This window comes from Linepithema humile, chromosome 7 (genome assembly GCF_040581485.1).
Source record: "Linepithema humile isolate Giens D197 chromosome 7, Lhum_UNIL_v1.0, whole genome shotgun sequence".
NCBI lineage: Eukaryota > Metazoa > Arthropoda > Insecta > Hymenoptera > Formicidae > Linepithema > Linepithema humile.
The window spans coordinates 793,691-808,563 of NC_090134.1; the positions used below are offsets into that span (position 1 = coordinate 793,691).

At 33.1% G+C, this 14,873-nt stretch overlaps 2 protein-coding genes across 4 annotated transcripts; one reads left to right on the forward strand and one right to left on the reverse strand.

Annotated features, from left to right (window-relative positions):
- The first annotated feature begins 192 nt into the window (after positions 1-192).
- LOC105678544 (macoilin) lies at positions 193-11,147 on the forward strand. 3 transcript variants are annotated; one of them, XM_067359468.1, is made up of 12 exons: positions 193-1,082; positions 1,778-1,919; positions 2,002-2,128; positions 2,293-2,422; positions 2,540-2,606; positions 2,695-2,911; positions 3,007-3,265; positions 3,352-3,591; positions 3,794-3,970; positions 4,706-4,984; positions 5,092-5,285; positions 5,534-11,147. In XM_067359468.1, the coding sequence occupies exons 1-12, from the start codon at positions 1,003-1,005 to the stop codon at positions 5,794-5,796; spliced, it is 2,175 nt and encodes a 724-aa protein (XP_067215569.1). In that variant the 5' UTR covers positions 193-1,002; the 3' UTR covers positions 5,797-11,147. The 3 variants fall into 3 exon arrangements, with proteins under 3 accessions (XP_067215569.1, XP_067215570.1, XP_012233422.2); XM_067359469.1 differs by having other exon boundaries at positions 3,812-3,970; XM_012377999.2 differs by having other exon boundaries at positions 194-1,082; positions 2,695-2,908.
- Positions 11,148-11,492: 345 nt separating this feature from the next.
- Dcps (Decapping enzyme, scavenger) lies at positions 11,493-14,486 on the reverse strand. Its single transcript, XM_012377686.2, has 4 exons — positions 13,767-14,486; positions 13,546-13,691; positions 12,547-12,883; positions 11,493-12,408 (listed from the first exon to the last, which is right to left on the reverse strand). The coding sequence occupies exons 1-4, from the start codon at positions 14,167-14,169 to the stop codon at positions 12,239-12,241; spliced, it is 1,056 nt and encodes a 351-aa protein (XP_012233109.2). The 5' UTR covers positions 14,170-14,486; the 3' UTR covers positions 11,493-12,238.
- Positions 14,487-14,873: the final 387 nt, after the last annotated feature.

Here is a 14,873-nt window from a genome sequence, read left to right on the forward strand (position 1 = left end):
ATAACGTTCTTTCACGGGAAGATAAATACGCTCACATGATGTGTTTATTTCCGATACAATTTTGGTTTAGGATTTATTTAGCTGCGCTTTTTAAATAAAAAAAGATAATAGAGCATGACTGAAATAAACGGTTTGTCTTTTTTCTTCGCGTCTTTAAGTGCACCTGTCGACCGCGAAGAGTCTTTGCGATTCACATGATTATTTTGTAACGGTTTTCGCGCAGCTGCACTTAAACGAAAACATCTCGCTTGGTAACGGCGTGCTGAAGAAAAGGAAAAAGATACGGAAAGCGAGAAGAAGACAACAACAACGCGCGTGTTGCCAGGTCGAGAGCACTGTGTTGACACGAGTGAAACAGGCCGCTGGACGCTGGACCGACTGCAGCGCGCGCGGTCGGGAGATATCTACGATCGATAAAGGCTCCGTAGAGAGAGAACCCCCGAAATCGTTGCGCGACGCGAAAAATCGTGACGGCGCGCGCGAGAGAGAACGAGAGAAAACACAAAAGAGAGAGAAATCGGTCGCGCAGTGACGCGAGCAAGTGAACAGTTGTGATCGCACTCTGACAAGCAAGAATAAAAATCATTTCGCGATCATTTGTGTAATTTCGCGTAATGCTAAGCGGCCACAGCCATGCGCGCGTGCACGCGCGCGATTAACAATCGGCAGGTGATCACTCGCGTCCGCTGATCGAGCGCCATGTCACGCGATGGACCAATCAGCTGCTCGGTAAACCACCGTGAGACCTCGAGTCTGTCCGCAGACGAATGACAACAAAAGAGACTGATAGAAGTCGCGCGCGCGAGAGAGAGCCCCCGCGAGAGAGAGTTTTTTCCCTGCACGCGAAGCGAGTGTTGTGTGTCCCGCGCGCACAATTGAGGCAAGCCGAAAAGGAAGAAATATATCCACCGTCGCGGTTGCCCGCCTGCTTTTTTTCCCCGTTTCCCGTAGCGCGCCGCGAGCACGTCGCTTACGCTGGGGTGGTGAAAGGTGTCGAGGAATATGAAGAGGAGAAATGTCGAGTGCGGTAAGCTTCGGAGGCCCCTGAAACGCAACAAGCTCACCGAGGGAATCTACGGAAGGTAAATTCGCTCGTACGCTGCCATATGCGCGCGTACAAAACCATGTACGGAGAATGGCCGTCCCGCATTGAAAAATAACCAAACACTCGCCGCCGTGTAACTGCGGATCGTGTTGTGTCGCGCGGCGCCCTGACGATGGACGACGTCGCATCGCTCGACGAATACCGCGACGCCGACTCGGCACGATCGGCGTCCGCTCTTCGACTCGCTTCATCCCGCTTCTGACACTTATCTTTAAATCAAACATTCTCACTGTGCTCGCCTATGTTTTTACCCATTTTCCGTCTGTCCTTTCAACTTTTAATTCCAATGTCCTTCTGTATCCTTGCTTGTACACATGTAACTCTCACACACTGATGTCTCCCCATGCTACATATGTATAGTATATTTATGAAACTTGTGGAATAGATTTGACAATTGGTTGACTTTTCAGTTGATTTTCTTCCTTTTTATATAAGGAATTCAAAGTCTTAGCCTTATATAAGCTATTTGACAACACCATTTCTTACTATATATGTCTTGCCATCCATCACATTCTTTTGAATATACTTTTATATGCTAAATGAAAACAAGTATAGTAGTCTGTGTATATATATATATAAGATAAAGGTATAAGGTAGTCATCATAAATTACAATTCAATAAATAACAAATCACATGCACTTCTCATATTAAGAACATTAATATTTGTTGCAGTACTTTGCTTTATCTGAAGTTTCTTCTACTATGGGCCATGGTGATCTTGGCAGACTTTATTTTAGAGTTCCGTTTTGAATTTTTGTGGCCATTCTGGCTACTCCTCCGAAGCGTTTACGATTCCTTTAAATATCAAGGCTTGGTAAGTCTCAGCATCATTAATGACTATTATGAGACATTATCAGATAGAGATATACAATATATGTTGTTTCTTTCTCTTTCAGGCCTTCTCTGTATTTTTTATTTGTATTGCACTTACATCTGACATGATTTGCTTCTTTTTCATCCCTGTGCATTGGCTGTTTTTTGCTGCCAGCACTTACGTTTGGGTGCAATACGTTTGGCACACAGGTATGTTAAAACGAAATGTGATTTGAAATATGAATAAGTATATGATATACATATGGCGGAATATGATTTCTTGCTATATTGGAATATCCAATTTTTACTTTTGTAAGAATCAGGATAAATTGTTAATAGATATGAAAGAATAACTAAATCTTAATATTTTACAGATAAAGGAGTGTGTCTACCAACTGTGATGCTATGGCTACTATTTCTATATATAGAAGCAGCAGTGCGGTTGCGTGACTTACGTCATATGCCGTTTCACCTAGACCTCTGTCGGCCATTTGCAGCACATTGGTATTGTTTTTTTTTTATAAGAATCTATGATTAAAGCATTATTTTTCATATATGTTTCATACATGTCCAGTAAAATAATCTATTGATCAACCTCAGGATTCTATTCTCTATTTTCAGCATTGGCTATCCTGTAGTTACATTGGGCTTTGGGTTTAAGAGCTATGTAGGCTACAGAATGAGGCAGGTTGGTATCTTTACTCTTTAAGTACAAGTGTGACTTTATAACACATTAGGACATGATATACATAATATTTATCATTTGTGCTTTGCAGAGAAAACAGAAAGACGTAGCAAAGGAGAACGAGTTCTACCTGCAGTTATTGCAGCAAGCACTGCCTCTAGAGCAACAAGCTATGTCGATGCAACAAATCCAACCACAAGTGCAGTCACAGACACAACATGTTACTGCATCATTAGAACAACACGTTAAAACTCAAACACACAAATTGAGTCCACAGTATAATCCAAGCCCCGAGAAAAGCAGAGGTAGCTTGTATTTATTATCAATCTTCAAATTTCGAATAAATACGTTTCATCATGATTTTATGTTAAACGCACTCTAACATGTATATCTGTTCTTTCAGGGGGCAATAACAATTCTGTAGAAACAAACGTACAAAATGGTGGGGTACACAATAGTAGTCAAGTCACACCGCAAGCACAGAGCGCTACTACTAAAAGTACTCACAGAAAATCTTTAGACAAGGGTGAAAAGCAGGAAGAGCAGCATAATAAACATAATGTATCAAATAATTCACCATCAGACAAAAGTGATAAAAGATTTATTCATACTAATGGAAGTACAGTATCGCACAGTGACATACAACTCATCGAAAGAGTAGGGTACGATCGATTGTATGTCAAAGAATATATTTCTATTCGATTTTTCGTTAATTTCATAGAAAAACATTTATAATCTTTTAAAACAGGTCTGTAAATGATTTTGATGTAAATGAAGCGGAAAAAGACAAATCTATTAAGGGTTGTGGACACACCACGATAAAATCGCAATCAAACGGTTCAGTAACGGGAAAATGGAGTAATGTAAAAGAAACTCGGGATTCATCGTCGACTACCAGTGCCCAACGTGAGCGTAAGACGCGACAGGTTAAAAATACAGGTGACACCATGACAGAACAACAGAAACAGCAAGATGATTATTATCAAAGGTATATTGTACAACAGAAATCTTTTCTGTGAATACATTATTACGAGCAGAAATTCTGCTGATAATCTGAATGTTTTCAAAGGCACAGATCGAAACTCTAACAAATTTGGTATTTTATATTTAGATATCGAATCTTTGTATCATCTTTGTATTCTTTTAGTAGACTTTTCATCAATCTCTAGTCTAATTTGTCGTTGAAATAGGTTACTGGTGTGTCGCAGGCTTGAGGCAGACATAAAACGTTTGAAATCAGACTTGCAGTCAAGTCGGCAGTTGGAACAAGAATTGCGATCACAAATCAATACCTTGTTGAACGGAGAGCGGCAGGCTAAGGGTGATATTCAGCAACTCCAACATGACAACGATCAATTGCAAAGCAAGTAAGTAATTTTAGAATTTATAAATATATACAATATTTTTAAAGAATCTGTTCATTGTAACATGGACGTTTCTTATATTTTTACATGTTAAAATTTTAAGATTTAAATTTTGGAATAATATATAAATTGATCATTATTATAGATCTGTTGATAATTCTTCCACTTTTTATTTTCAATTATTTATTGAACATTTATGTATTTATTGTAAAGTTATATTTAAAAAATCTGTTTTCTTAATATTTAGATAAAAGATATAAATAAATTCAATTACATAAACTAATTTGACATTTTTCTTTTGAACAATTTATTCAAATTGTCATATTTTAGTTCGCATGTACAGCATTTATATAATAAATTTTCTTTATTTTTTCTTTTCACGTCTTAAATGTACTGAAATATTAATATATATATATATAATTGCATTTCTATGCATTTTAGTATTTGAATCAAAATTATTGTTTGAAAAGATGTGGAAAAGATTTGATTTTTTTAGAAAAATTTGTATCCGATCTTTTTCAATCAAGTTAGAAAATAAAATTTTAAACTAGCTTTTTAGATAAGATAATATGGCACATGTTTTATATCATATACATCAAGTTGAATATTAACTCTCTGTTATAAGTTAGCTTTAGCTATAAATTAACTTAATTATGATGGAAAATACAGCACATAATTTCTATTTTGTCTTTCGAGTAAAATTGAAAAGATTTTATAACACAAATTTTAACATTATAGATTACATGGACTAGTAACGGCGCGTCAGCTGGACAAACAGACAATGTCATCGTTGGAAAAGCGAATTGCGGAAGAAAGAAAACAGCGTACCGCATGTGAAGCATCCTTAATTTCTGAGCGAAGGGCACGACGAGCTGCTGAGGAAGCACGCTCTGCGATTCCACCACCACCACCTCCACTTATTAGGCAAGAATGCACTGACGCGTGTAAAAATCGAAGATCCCAAATGGAACAGGATCTCAAGAATCTGCGCCGTGAACTCAAATTGAAGGAGGAAAGGTAAGAATAAATATATACACTTTAATTGTCGGTAAATGTGTACATTTGATTTAATTTTGAGTAATTCAATTTGCAACATGAGCTTATACATTTTATATATTGATCAGGTGTAATGCATTGGAAAAAGACGCAGTACGTTGCAAAGAAAACCACAGAGAATCTGAAATTCTACTTGCTGCACTCAATGCGCTGCAGGACAAAAACGCGCACTTGGAAAACAGCTTAAGCGCGGAAACACGCATAAAACTTGATCTTTTTTCGGCACTCGGCGAAGTCAAGCGCCAATTAGAAATCCGAGAAAGTAAGTAAAGATAACTTTATTATGCTTTGTTTTACATATTTTTATATTTTATGTGTATTTTTCTTATTTTTAACGTTCGTAACGTATAATCGAAAACTATGCTTTAATTTAATAAAGAAAATGAAGTGTACGTGTGTGATATACACACAACACACACATACACACACATGCGTGCAAATACGTACGCGGATGTGTGTCACCACAAATTACCGGCAATGTGTGTATCATACTGTTCTCTGTTCAATTAGGCTTAATCAGATCTCAAGAGAAAGAAATTGAGATGTTGAAAACAAAAATAGCGCAAGATTTAGCTGTGATGCCACAAGACACATTTGGTCCAACGCCAACCTGTGCGACGTCCAAGCTTCGTTTAAATAGTGAAGTGAGAGTAGCAGGAACAAAAATACGTTCGAATGAAAGTCCCTGTCCGGGGTGTACTGTGTCGAATTTGGATCCGAATGCGACAGCGTACACGCCTAAAAGCTCCCTCGTAGCGTCGACCGAAGCTTAAGAACTGCAATTCTCTTATCAGAGCCCGATAGTAAATTACATCAACTACAAAAGGATGTTTCAAAGTTTCTCCGTGGAAATATTACCGTTCAGTTTTTCTAAGCATACGCGAAATAATCAATTTATATAATATCCATTACTGGATCTCTTTCTTGCATCCATTTGTTTCTTAAGATAATATTTTTATTAAATACACATCCTGTCTCCTAATAAGAAAGGTATTATCTGAAAGTCTTCCATGAGAAACTTCTCGAAACATGTTTTGTATCGTGTCTTGTCCTCTCAGAAACAATGAAACCGTTGACATTATTTACGATCACACGACGCGACACTGGGTTTTAGAATGTCAAGGAAATCCAGTCTTGACTTGTAACATTTATGCTGTAGGTTGATCTTATGGATGTATAAGGATCTGTATGTCGGTGAGCAGTAAGTGTGTTCGCACTTGCACGAATATCGATAATATTCAACAAGTAAAAATTAATATGCTGGTCGTTAGTTTATATAAATATGTATAAGTAAAATGTTTTATATTTTACAAGAGTAAAAAGTCAGAAAGTATAAAAACGTTTCTTAAACGGTTAACAAAATTATGATGCGTACGCTTCGTTGACGCATAAAGATGTTTCATGATAATCTATTGGTACATTGGTTTGTGAAATTCAAATCGATCTTTATTTAAGAGAGAATAATAACATTTTATTAGCGGAAAATTATGATATTAGGAAGAAGTTAATAATATCCATATTACGATCACCCTACAGCATATGCCTAAACGTACGATGACTTGTCAAAGACGCATTCTTATTGAAGTCATATAACTAAAGCTAGTCCATCATACAAATTCTATTTAAATATCATTGGCGTGTCGAGCTATTTTATGTAATGCGATCATCCATGCAGAAATAGCCATTGACAACACATGGAAAAAATATCATCTAAGGAGGATCAAAGTGTCACGACGCCAAATCTGTTTTAGATAATTATGTGTCCGTGCGATGATACTCTCATGCACAATTTCTATGCTTTTAAATTCTTGTACTTTTAGTTTAATAATTCTCTTTTACGTATTGGCTTTCAAACGGTGCAAAGTAGCCATTACATTTTTCGTGAAAGTAAAAATGTATAGATTTTGAGATACGATGAAAATGATTGATTCATGGAATTTAAAATTCAATAACAAAATGATGTGATGGCTGACTTGCGATGTAATTTAAAAATTCTGGCATATAATTATCATACTGGTATGAGATTATGTGATGCCATATTTCGTTGAAAGGAAAAAGAGTTTATCAAAGTAATATAATTTTATTATGAGTACAAAAGTAGAGAACAAAATTATTTTCATATTATCACTTTGTTTAAATTAAAAGAGTATTTAATTCACGATTTAGTAATTGAATAGATAAAACTATATTATGATGACTAGATGTAAATGTGGACGAAATTCTTTCCTTCTCTTTTTTTCTCTTCGTGACGTCCATTAATATAATTTTGAAGTTAAAAACTAGAAGTTTGCTTTTTTTTTTCTTTTTTTTCTTTTTTTAAAATTATTCTTAATATATGTGTGTATACAAAATGTTACATGACTTTGACAAATTATGGCACCATTAAAGACACATGGTACATAATGTTTATCAGATCTGTCAATTTAGAAAAATATAATATATTGATTTGTATATGGCCTTACGTTAAGTACAAATTGTTTTAGATACTTGCACAAATTGGTGCGTTTATCAATCTGTTGGTTGATTAGTTTATGCTATGTAAGGGGGTGCTATACGTTATAATTTCGATTTCTATAGATTCATGTATCTTTGCGCCATAAAAATCGGTTAAAGTTGTTGTTTGATTTTAATTTTAATTAACTCGCAGAGTATACTGAAGAGTTGTTAAGAAAATAAATGCGATGGCATTACGAGTGATTAATTAATAATGATAAAAAGTGCAGTCGATTGGACAATTGATCGATATCGATGAGGTCTTTTTTTGCGTTTTTTATCCTACCCGCAAGAAAGCCAGTACTTGCTTCATTACGTTGTGAACGTTGTGTAACTTGTTAACTATTACGAGATCATTCTTCCATAATTGTACATACGAAGCACTGTCATGACAATTTACTTACGGACACTAGTAGATCATGACCAACTAGTCAAGCGAAGAAGGAAGTTTTACGAGCACAAATATTTATTAGATATCCGATATTTGTTCACAGTTTTCGCCTTTTGGAAAAAAAAGACACAGAACCCTCTCACCTCGCTCAGATTTAGGTATCTGGACTCATTGGATAATGAAATATGAACGAGTCCGCGATGCCTGTCCTCCTCACTCCCCTTCTCAATGATCCTCATAAAGGACGACGTTGTAAAGGCTTTCTGCACAATGTGTATTATTATTAAATTTGAATTTAAGCAGCATTTTGCAAAAATTTGTTATTTCTAACGAAGTTACGTAAAAATTTTTTTATTTTTTTATTTTTTTTCATTTGCATACGTCAGTAACTATATTCGCGTAGAGCACATCGAAATAGCTTTGACTACTGCTAATTTATTGGAGGGAGAGGGGAGGAAAAAAACCGTATATATATATATTTCTGTTTGAGTTGTGATCCCAGTGTTAAAGATATTACATTTTTGGTCTTGCGAATAAATTGTCGATAAAATTCGATTAGATTTACGTTTACTTGCACTTGTTTATACACATGATAATGTAGTGAGAAGAGCAGCGAAGATATGTAAATATTTGCTGGGAGGGAAAAAAATGAAGCTTTGATACCGTCTTTCGTAATGCATCGATGTGACTGTCAGGGCACTTGCGTGGCATAATCATTTTTGCTAAACAGAATCACTTTGATTTACGTATCGAATATATTGGTCAGCTTTAATAAACATAACAAGGTTTAAATACCAAAAAATGACGAGCTTGTCAGCAAAAAAATAAAGCTCAAGGAAAGATCATTGATTTGATCAAAATAATATGCATTGTAAATATTTGTACCTGACCAGAATACGCTGTAGTTTCCACCCCCCCTTTTTTTTGTTTTGGCTAATTTACTTATCTCGGATTTAATTCCACCAAAAGGCTGGCTTGATAAACAATTAATATTATTGTTAAACGAAATAATATCTCGCGTGCACGTTGAGTTATTGTGATATACATACACATACGCAGCCACACGCAAAAAAAAGAAATACACGCGACGCACACACATACACAACATGTAACACACATGCATATATCACTTGTAAATATACATATATTCGCTTTGCATATTTATTTGTGTATACTCGTACATACTCGCGCGTTATATCGGAACATCTGAAACATCGGCTACGTGTATACACATACGCATGTACATGCGTATGATTTTAGTTTATTATACAACGTTCTTTTATACCATAATAAATTAATGAGATAATTGATCGATCGATAGATAAGTTTGCAAATGCATTATTTCATTTCGCGGGACAAGAGGAAGACGCGTGTAACAAAGTACTTAATTTTTTTATCTTAGATCTTATTCAGCGCTCTTTTCGAATGTATGCGAGAGAGAGATTGAAAGAAAGAAAAATGGGAGAGATATGTACAAATACAGATACTTTTGTAATACTTGCTTCCTGAATAATTTGTAAGTTCCCCTGATAATTAATTACATAGCTAATTTATTAAGTCGGCGGGGACAATAAAACAACTTTTTGTCTTATATTGAAATCCGGCGTCGTGTCTGATCGCTATTTTCCAGTGAGAGAGAGAAAGCGAATAATCGCGGATGCGCCTTTTTACATATTAGTTATTAACGTCTTTTTATGCGCTTCCAAATACATAACTGCGTATACACTTATTCTCTTATTATTTAGCATTAAGTTATCGCTGAGCGTCGAAATGTAGTATTTTTAGATGCAACAAGAACACACGGCTATTGATCTCATCATGTATCACGCGACCGTACACGCAAATGCCCTTATTAACGATCGATTGGAAAACCGATTTGACGTTTGAGGAAATTTTGAAACAAAGAGCTGCGTTTTTTTGTATGGATAAAACGCATCCGAACAAATGTATCACGTGTGATTGTAATATCCCTAATCGAAGAACCACATGCGTTTCAATTTGCTCCATATATATCACATATGTAAGGCAATGTTTAAAAAAAAATCTAGCTGAAAAATTTTACGATTGATCGTAAAGAATATCAACTAGCACATATGTCACTATCATACATGCGTTTCTACCGTTAGTTCATAATTCAACTGAGCTTTTCGAAACCTTGGTCGTACGACGGCACGTCTGACCGGTGTTACAATAATCTTACATTTATAATGGTTCTTCTTTTGCATATTTTCTGTCTATCAATCGATCGCATAGAATATACTTGACTTTTGTTTTCATATCAAAATATAGGATTTATGAATTCTCCTTTCATCCTTTCAACAGCACAGAATTTCTTATACTTTTGAATAAGAAATTGAAAAAAGAAAAAGATAAATGAAGAAATTGAAAGAGGATAAAGAATTGAAATTCCCCTTCTTGCAATAATTTCATCAAGTTTAATGGAAGAAACAATTAATTTTCCTCCCATTTTTCGTAAATAATCAAAGAAATTTTTGTACAGTAATATTTTCATGTGTTACTATTATTCAATGGGTCCAGATGCAAAAGAGGCTTATATACAAGTGACAAATCCTGAAGAAACCATGGTTGATACAATAATATTTGATATCTATATGAAATAGTATAATTGTGAAACGCTTAATTATTAAAGTGAAAAATCCTGGAACAAGAGAATTCTGTATAAATAAAATTAATAAACGATAATAAAATAAATGAAAGCTTGCTGGGAAAATGGAACGTTTAGAAATTATTTTTGAATATATATATATATCCAATTTCTTTTAGGTTTAGTCGCATGTATACTTATGCATTTAAAAGTCTCTCGTTTGCATTATTTATAATTTACGCTTTGCATTCAATGTGATCAATATGTTTCCTAACTGAAATAGTTTGAATTATAAAAAGGATGAAGGAGGCAAGCAGCAATAATACAATTTTTGAATTGATACAAGGAAAGATTGATGATGTAAGGTCGAAAAATATTGCAGATCGCATAGATGTGATCAATAGAAATTAACAAGAACTGTGTTATTATAAGGTGCAATATTTTACGAATGGTGTCTAACTCTTGCTGTGTAGTTCAATCGTACGAAAAAAAAATCGCAAATTTCCAAAACATAATAAGAAATTAGAAAGATTATTAATGATATTAATAAAATGAATGACTTTTGTCTACTATGTACCGCTATATATATATGCTCTATAGTAATATTTATTAAAATAAACAATCGTGAAAATCGACATTGCGTACAATTTATATCACCTCTACGGAAACATTAAGATGCAAAATTTAATATAATTTATATGATGATTATAAACAAGAAAGGGAATTTCTATAGGATTTACGAAAATCCTTTGTCTCGATTGTGACATAATCCAACATTTTCCTGACTTTGAAAAAATCTTATTTTATTTAATAAAAGTAAATAATTATAGATAATCTGTTTATAAAAGTATTAATTGAAAATTTGTGTATAAAACAAGATGCATTCAATGTAATTATTACAATACAAGAATGTAAGTACCATGTTAGTCGACATTGTACAAAACACAGCAATATGAAACTTGAATTCAATACACTTTGTGTTAATATAATCGCATTTATGCATTAGTCTTGTGTAATTTTATTCTTAGATATGTAAAAATGGATGCTGGTTATCTACATAACACGGAGTACGACAGAATTTTTAATAATACAAGAAAACTACATTTACACAAATACAAGTATATGTACGTATCATACCACATGTATAAGCTTCATTTCTCATATTTCTAAAATATTTTACTCTATTAAATATGTCTCAACGCATCCTACAAATTAATAAAAGGATTAGAAATGACATAAGAAATTTAAAATAAAATATTTATTATTTTTATCCTTCTAAAACTGTTACATAATATTCTTAATATAATGTGTTCCACCTTTTATGTAGATTTACTTTGCGTGAATTTATAACTTAAAAATAAACATGTTGCTCATTTGTATAAAATAAATACATTTAATATAATTCTAATTCTATAAAAATGGAATTTTTTATAAAAATTGCATATTTATATATATATATATATAGTCTTCTATGTTTCTCAAATTTGTAAGTTTGTTAGTAATCTGTTAGTAAAAAATACTGTTTTGTGTTTTCAATACTTTTCTTTGATTTGAACATTTAATATATATAAAAGATTTCTATTAAAGATATTTTTAACTAGCAACACTCTTATGTAATGTGAATTTGTCTTATTTTTAAATAAAAAATACATATCAATGCCTTTTCATATTACATACAATTACATACATATAATTGGTAAAACTGTTTATTTATATTATTTACAACCTAATGTGATTCACACATTGTCTGCAGAGCGCCATGCGATTTAAATTTTTCATACAGCGGGCTATCTTTAAATACAACGTATGTGAGAACTGCTTTTTTATAATAGTCCGACATCAATTCCAAGTTTCTTATAACTGTTGATAGAAGATGTGCCTTCTCGGCATATATTCCTAAATAAAAAAAATAAAATTTTGTAGTAAAAATACTTTGTCACTTATTCTTATGTATGCCTGTATATGTATCGCATACATATACATATTCTTCATCATAATTGATTATTTTAAGTTTTAACAAGTCAATTTATATACCTGGTGCTTCAAACATAAGATTGCAAAAATGTACATGTAGATAATAATAGGATGGTTGATAATGCAAGTATATTCTAAGCTGTGACGCAGGTACATTGAATTTTTCGCTGATCGCTTTGATCCCAGCATCTCGTATATTTTTTAGTAAAGGAAGATGAGAGGCATCTAATTCTCTCAATGATTTTATCTTTTGAAATGGCAAAGCCAATAATTTTAATGTATCTCGTTGTCCATCCCATTTGAGATCTGTTACTAATACAAAACCGGTATCATTGTCACGATCCTCATAAATAATAGTTTCTTGTTCAGCTTTGTGTTCCAAAATATTAGTTACCCACTGAAAAGGAAACAGAGTGTGAAAAATAAGATTTTTATTTCTTGAATAATATTCAGATATTCAATCTTATTCATTAAAAAAAAAAAAAAAAAAAATTTCCTTAAAATTGTTATTCAAAAATGAGTATTTATTATAAATATTCAACCAATATTTTCTGAATATAACTCATTATTTTTTAAATATAATTGTTACTTTTCAGTGCACGTCTTCCAGTAGTTTAACAATTTTTTGATTCCTTACCAAAAATCTTTTGGTTGAAAAATTATTCAATTATGCACCAGTTTTATGTTTATCAACATTAAAAAATATTTAGTACATTTTCCACTAATTCAGATCTTTAATACAATCTTCTACACATTGAGTTGGATCTTTTTTAAACTTTGAATATATAGTAATCTGATAGCATTAAAAAGAAATTTAAATTATATAAATGTAATAAGATAATTTCCTAATAACAATATGCTTAAAACTATAATGCACAACTTCCTTCAATAAATGTTTCAATGAAAAAGCTGAGAAACTATTGTAAGAAATATGTTGAAAAATACTATAATTATATAAAATAAGCTGCTGTACTATATTATTTTTATAATATTTATTTTTCAACAATAATTTTATAGACTTTATTTTACTTTCCCTCTTATATCATATACAAACTATACCTCCAAACTGAAGCTCTTTGACTCTATATGAGGAAGAGTAACTTGCTCATAAAGTTCATATGTCTCATCTATTATATATAACTCTTGTTTTTTGTATTTATCGATATGACTTTGTGTGGCAGGATATATCACAGTCGCATGTAAACCTGTAAGAGATATTTGTTTGTAAACAGATGACTAATACACTAATATATGAAAGATTAACAGAAATATCGATGTACTATTATACTCCTCTGTTGGAAAGCAATCATAATTCTTGTAGATATCGTTGGCGAGATACTTCCGAAAAACTGTATTCTCATTGAAATACCCCTTTTTCAAGGTCGATTTGTCATAAGAAAAGCTCTTCTGTTCCAGTAAAACAACAGCCGGATCCTCGCGGTCCTCGAATTTTCCCTCTACGCATATCATTTTTCGTGCACAATTATTTTGTAGCACTCGTGTCACTTCAAAATTTGACAAATTTAGCTCTGTCTCGCCATTCGGTTGTTTCTCATCGGCATTCTCAACTGTGTTTTTCTCATCTGAATTTTCAATGGTATTCTCGTTGTCTAATTTAGTTTTTTTTGTCGGTGGACAGTCCACGTCGTTGACACTTGCACATTTGTCCGCCATACTTGTCATTAAGTACACTTTTTAATCATAAAAGTATACAAAATTGTATAAAACAGAAAATACCGGCCGGATGCGAGATTAGACGCCGAAATTGATCGCGTTAAAACACGGTAGAACCAGATGGTACAAAACCAGAGATGCCACAATGGAGACGTGGTATACCGAGTAACTGTAGTGGAGGGAATAACACACACAATAAAGAACCGCATACGGCTTCGTGTTTCAACTAGCTCGAATAGTAGAAAAGAGTACCCATGATGTTTTTTCTGTCTCGTTCCTATCGAAGCGGCAACGAAGGCGACGTTGCATGTTTCTTTGATTTACGCATATCAGAAGATGAAAATAATTAACATTAATAAATTTTAAAAAGATAAAACAAGACGATGGAAATATTTTGCAAGTATTCTGATACCGTCACCGATTGTAATATGATTAAGTGTCGCATAATTATCTTATCGAAACCGGGAATTCAACTTTTAATATTTAATTAACAAATTATTAATAATTGTTGCATTTTTAATTTTACAACAAAAAAACTTTCTACAAATCTTAAAAAAGACGTATAAATTATTTAAGAATTTTACGAACATTATAACACTATCGAAAGTAGTCTAGAAATGAGAATCAGCATGTAGAGAGATAAAGGTTACCCGTTGGAACGGCCCGAAACGCTCCATTTTAGCCGGGATTTTAAAAATTGTTAATAGGAACAC

Excerpts from the sequence above, each read along its gene's own strand:
- LOC105678544 (XM_067359468.1), top strand. The coding sequence starts at position 1,003 with ATGAAGAGGAGAAATGTCGAGTGCGGTAAGCTTCGGAGGCCCCTGAAA. Across the intron at positions 2,607-2,694 it reads TAGGCTACAGAATGAGGCAG|AGAAAACAGAAAGACGTAGC; the intron begins GTTGGTATCTTT and ends TGTGCTTTGCAG. Across the intron at positions 3,266-3,351 it reads CAACTCATCGAAAGAGTAGG|GTCTGTAAATGATTTTGATG; the intron begins GTACGATCGATT and ends CTTTTAAAACAG.
- Dcps (XM_012377686.2), bottom strand. The coding sequence starts at position 14,169 with ATGACAAGTATGGCGGACAAATGTGCAAGTGTCAACGACGTGGACTGT. Across the intron at positions 12,884-13,545 it reads CAAAGAGCTTCAGTTTGGAG|TGGGTAACTAATATTTTGGA; the intron begins GTATAGTTTGTA and ends TTTCCTTTTCAG. Across the intron at positions 12,409-12,546 it reads TCTTATGTTTGAAGCACCAG|GAATATATGCCGAGAAGGCA; the intron begins GTATATAAATTG and ends TTTTTTATTTAG.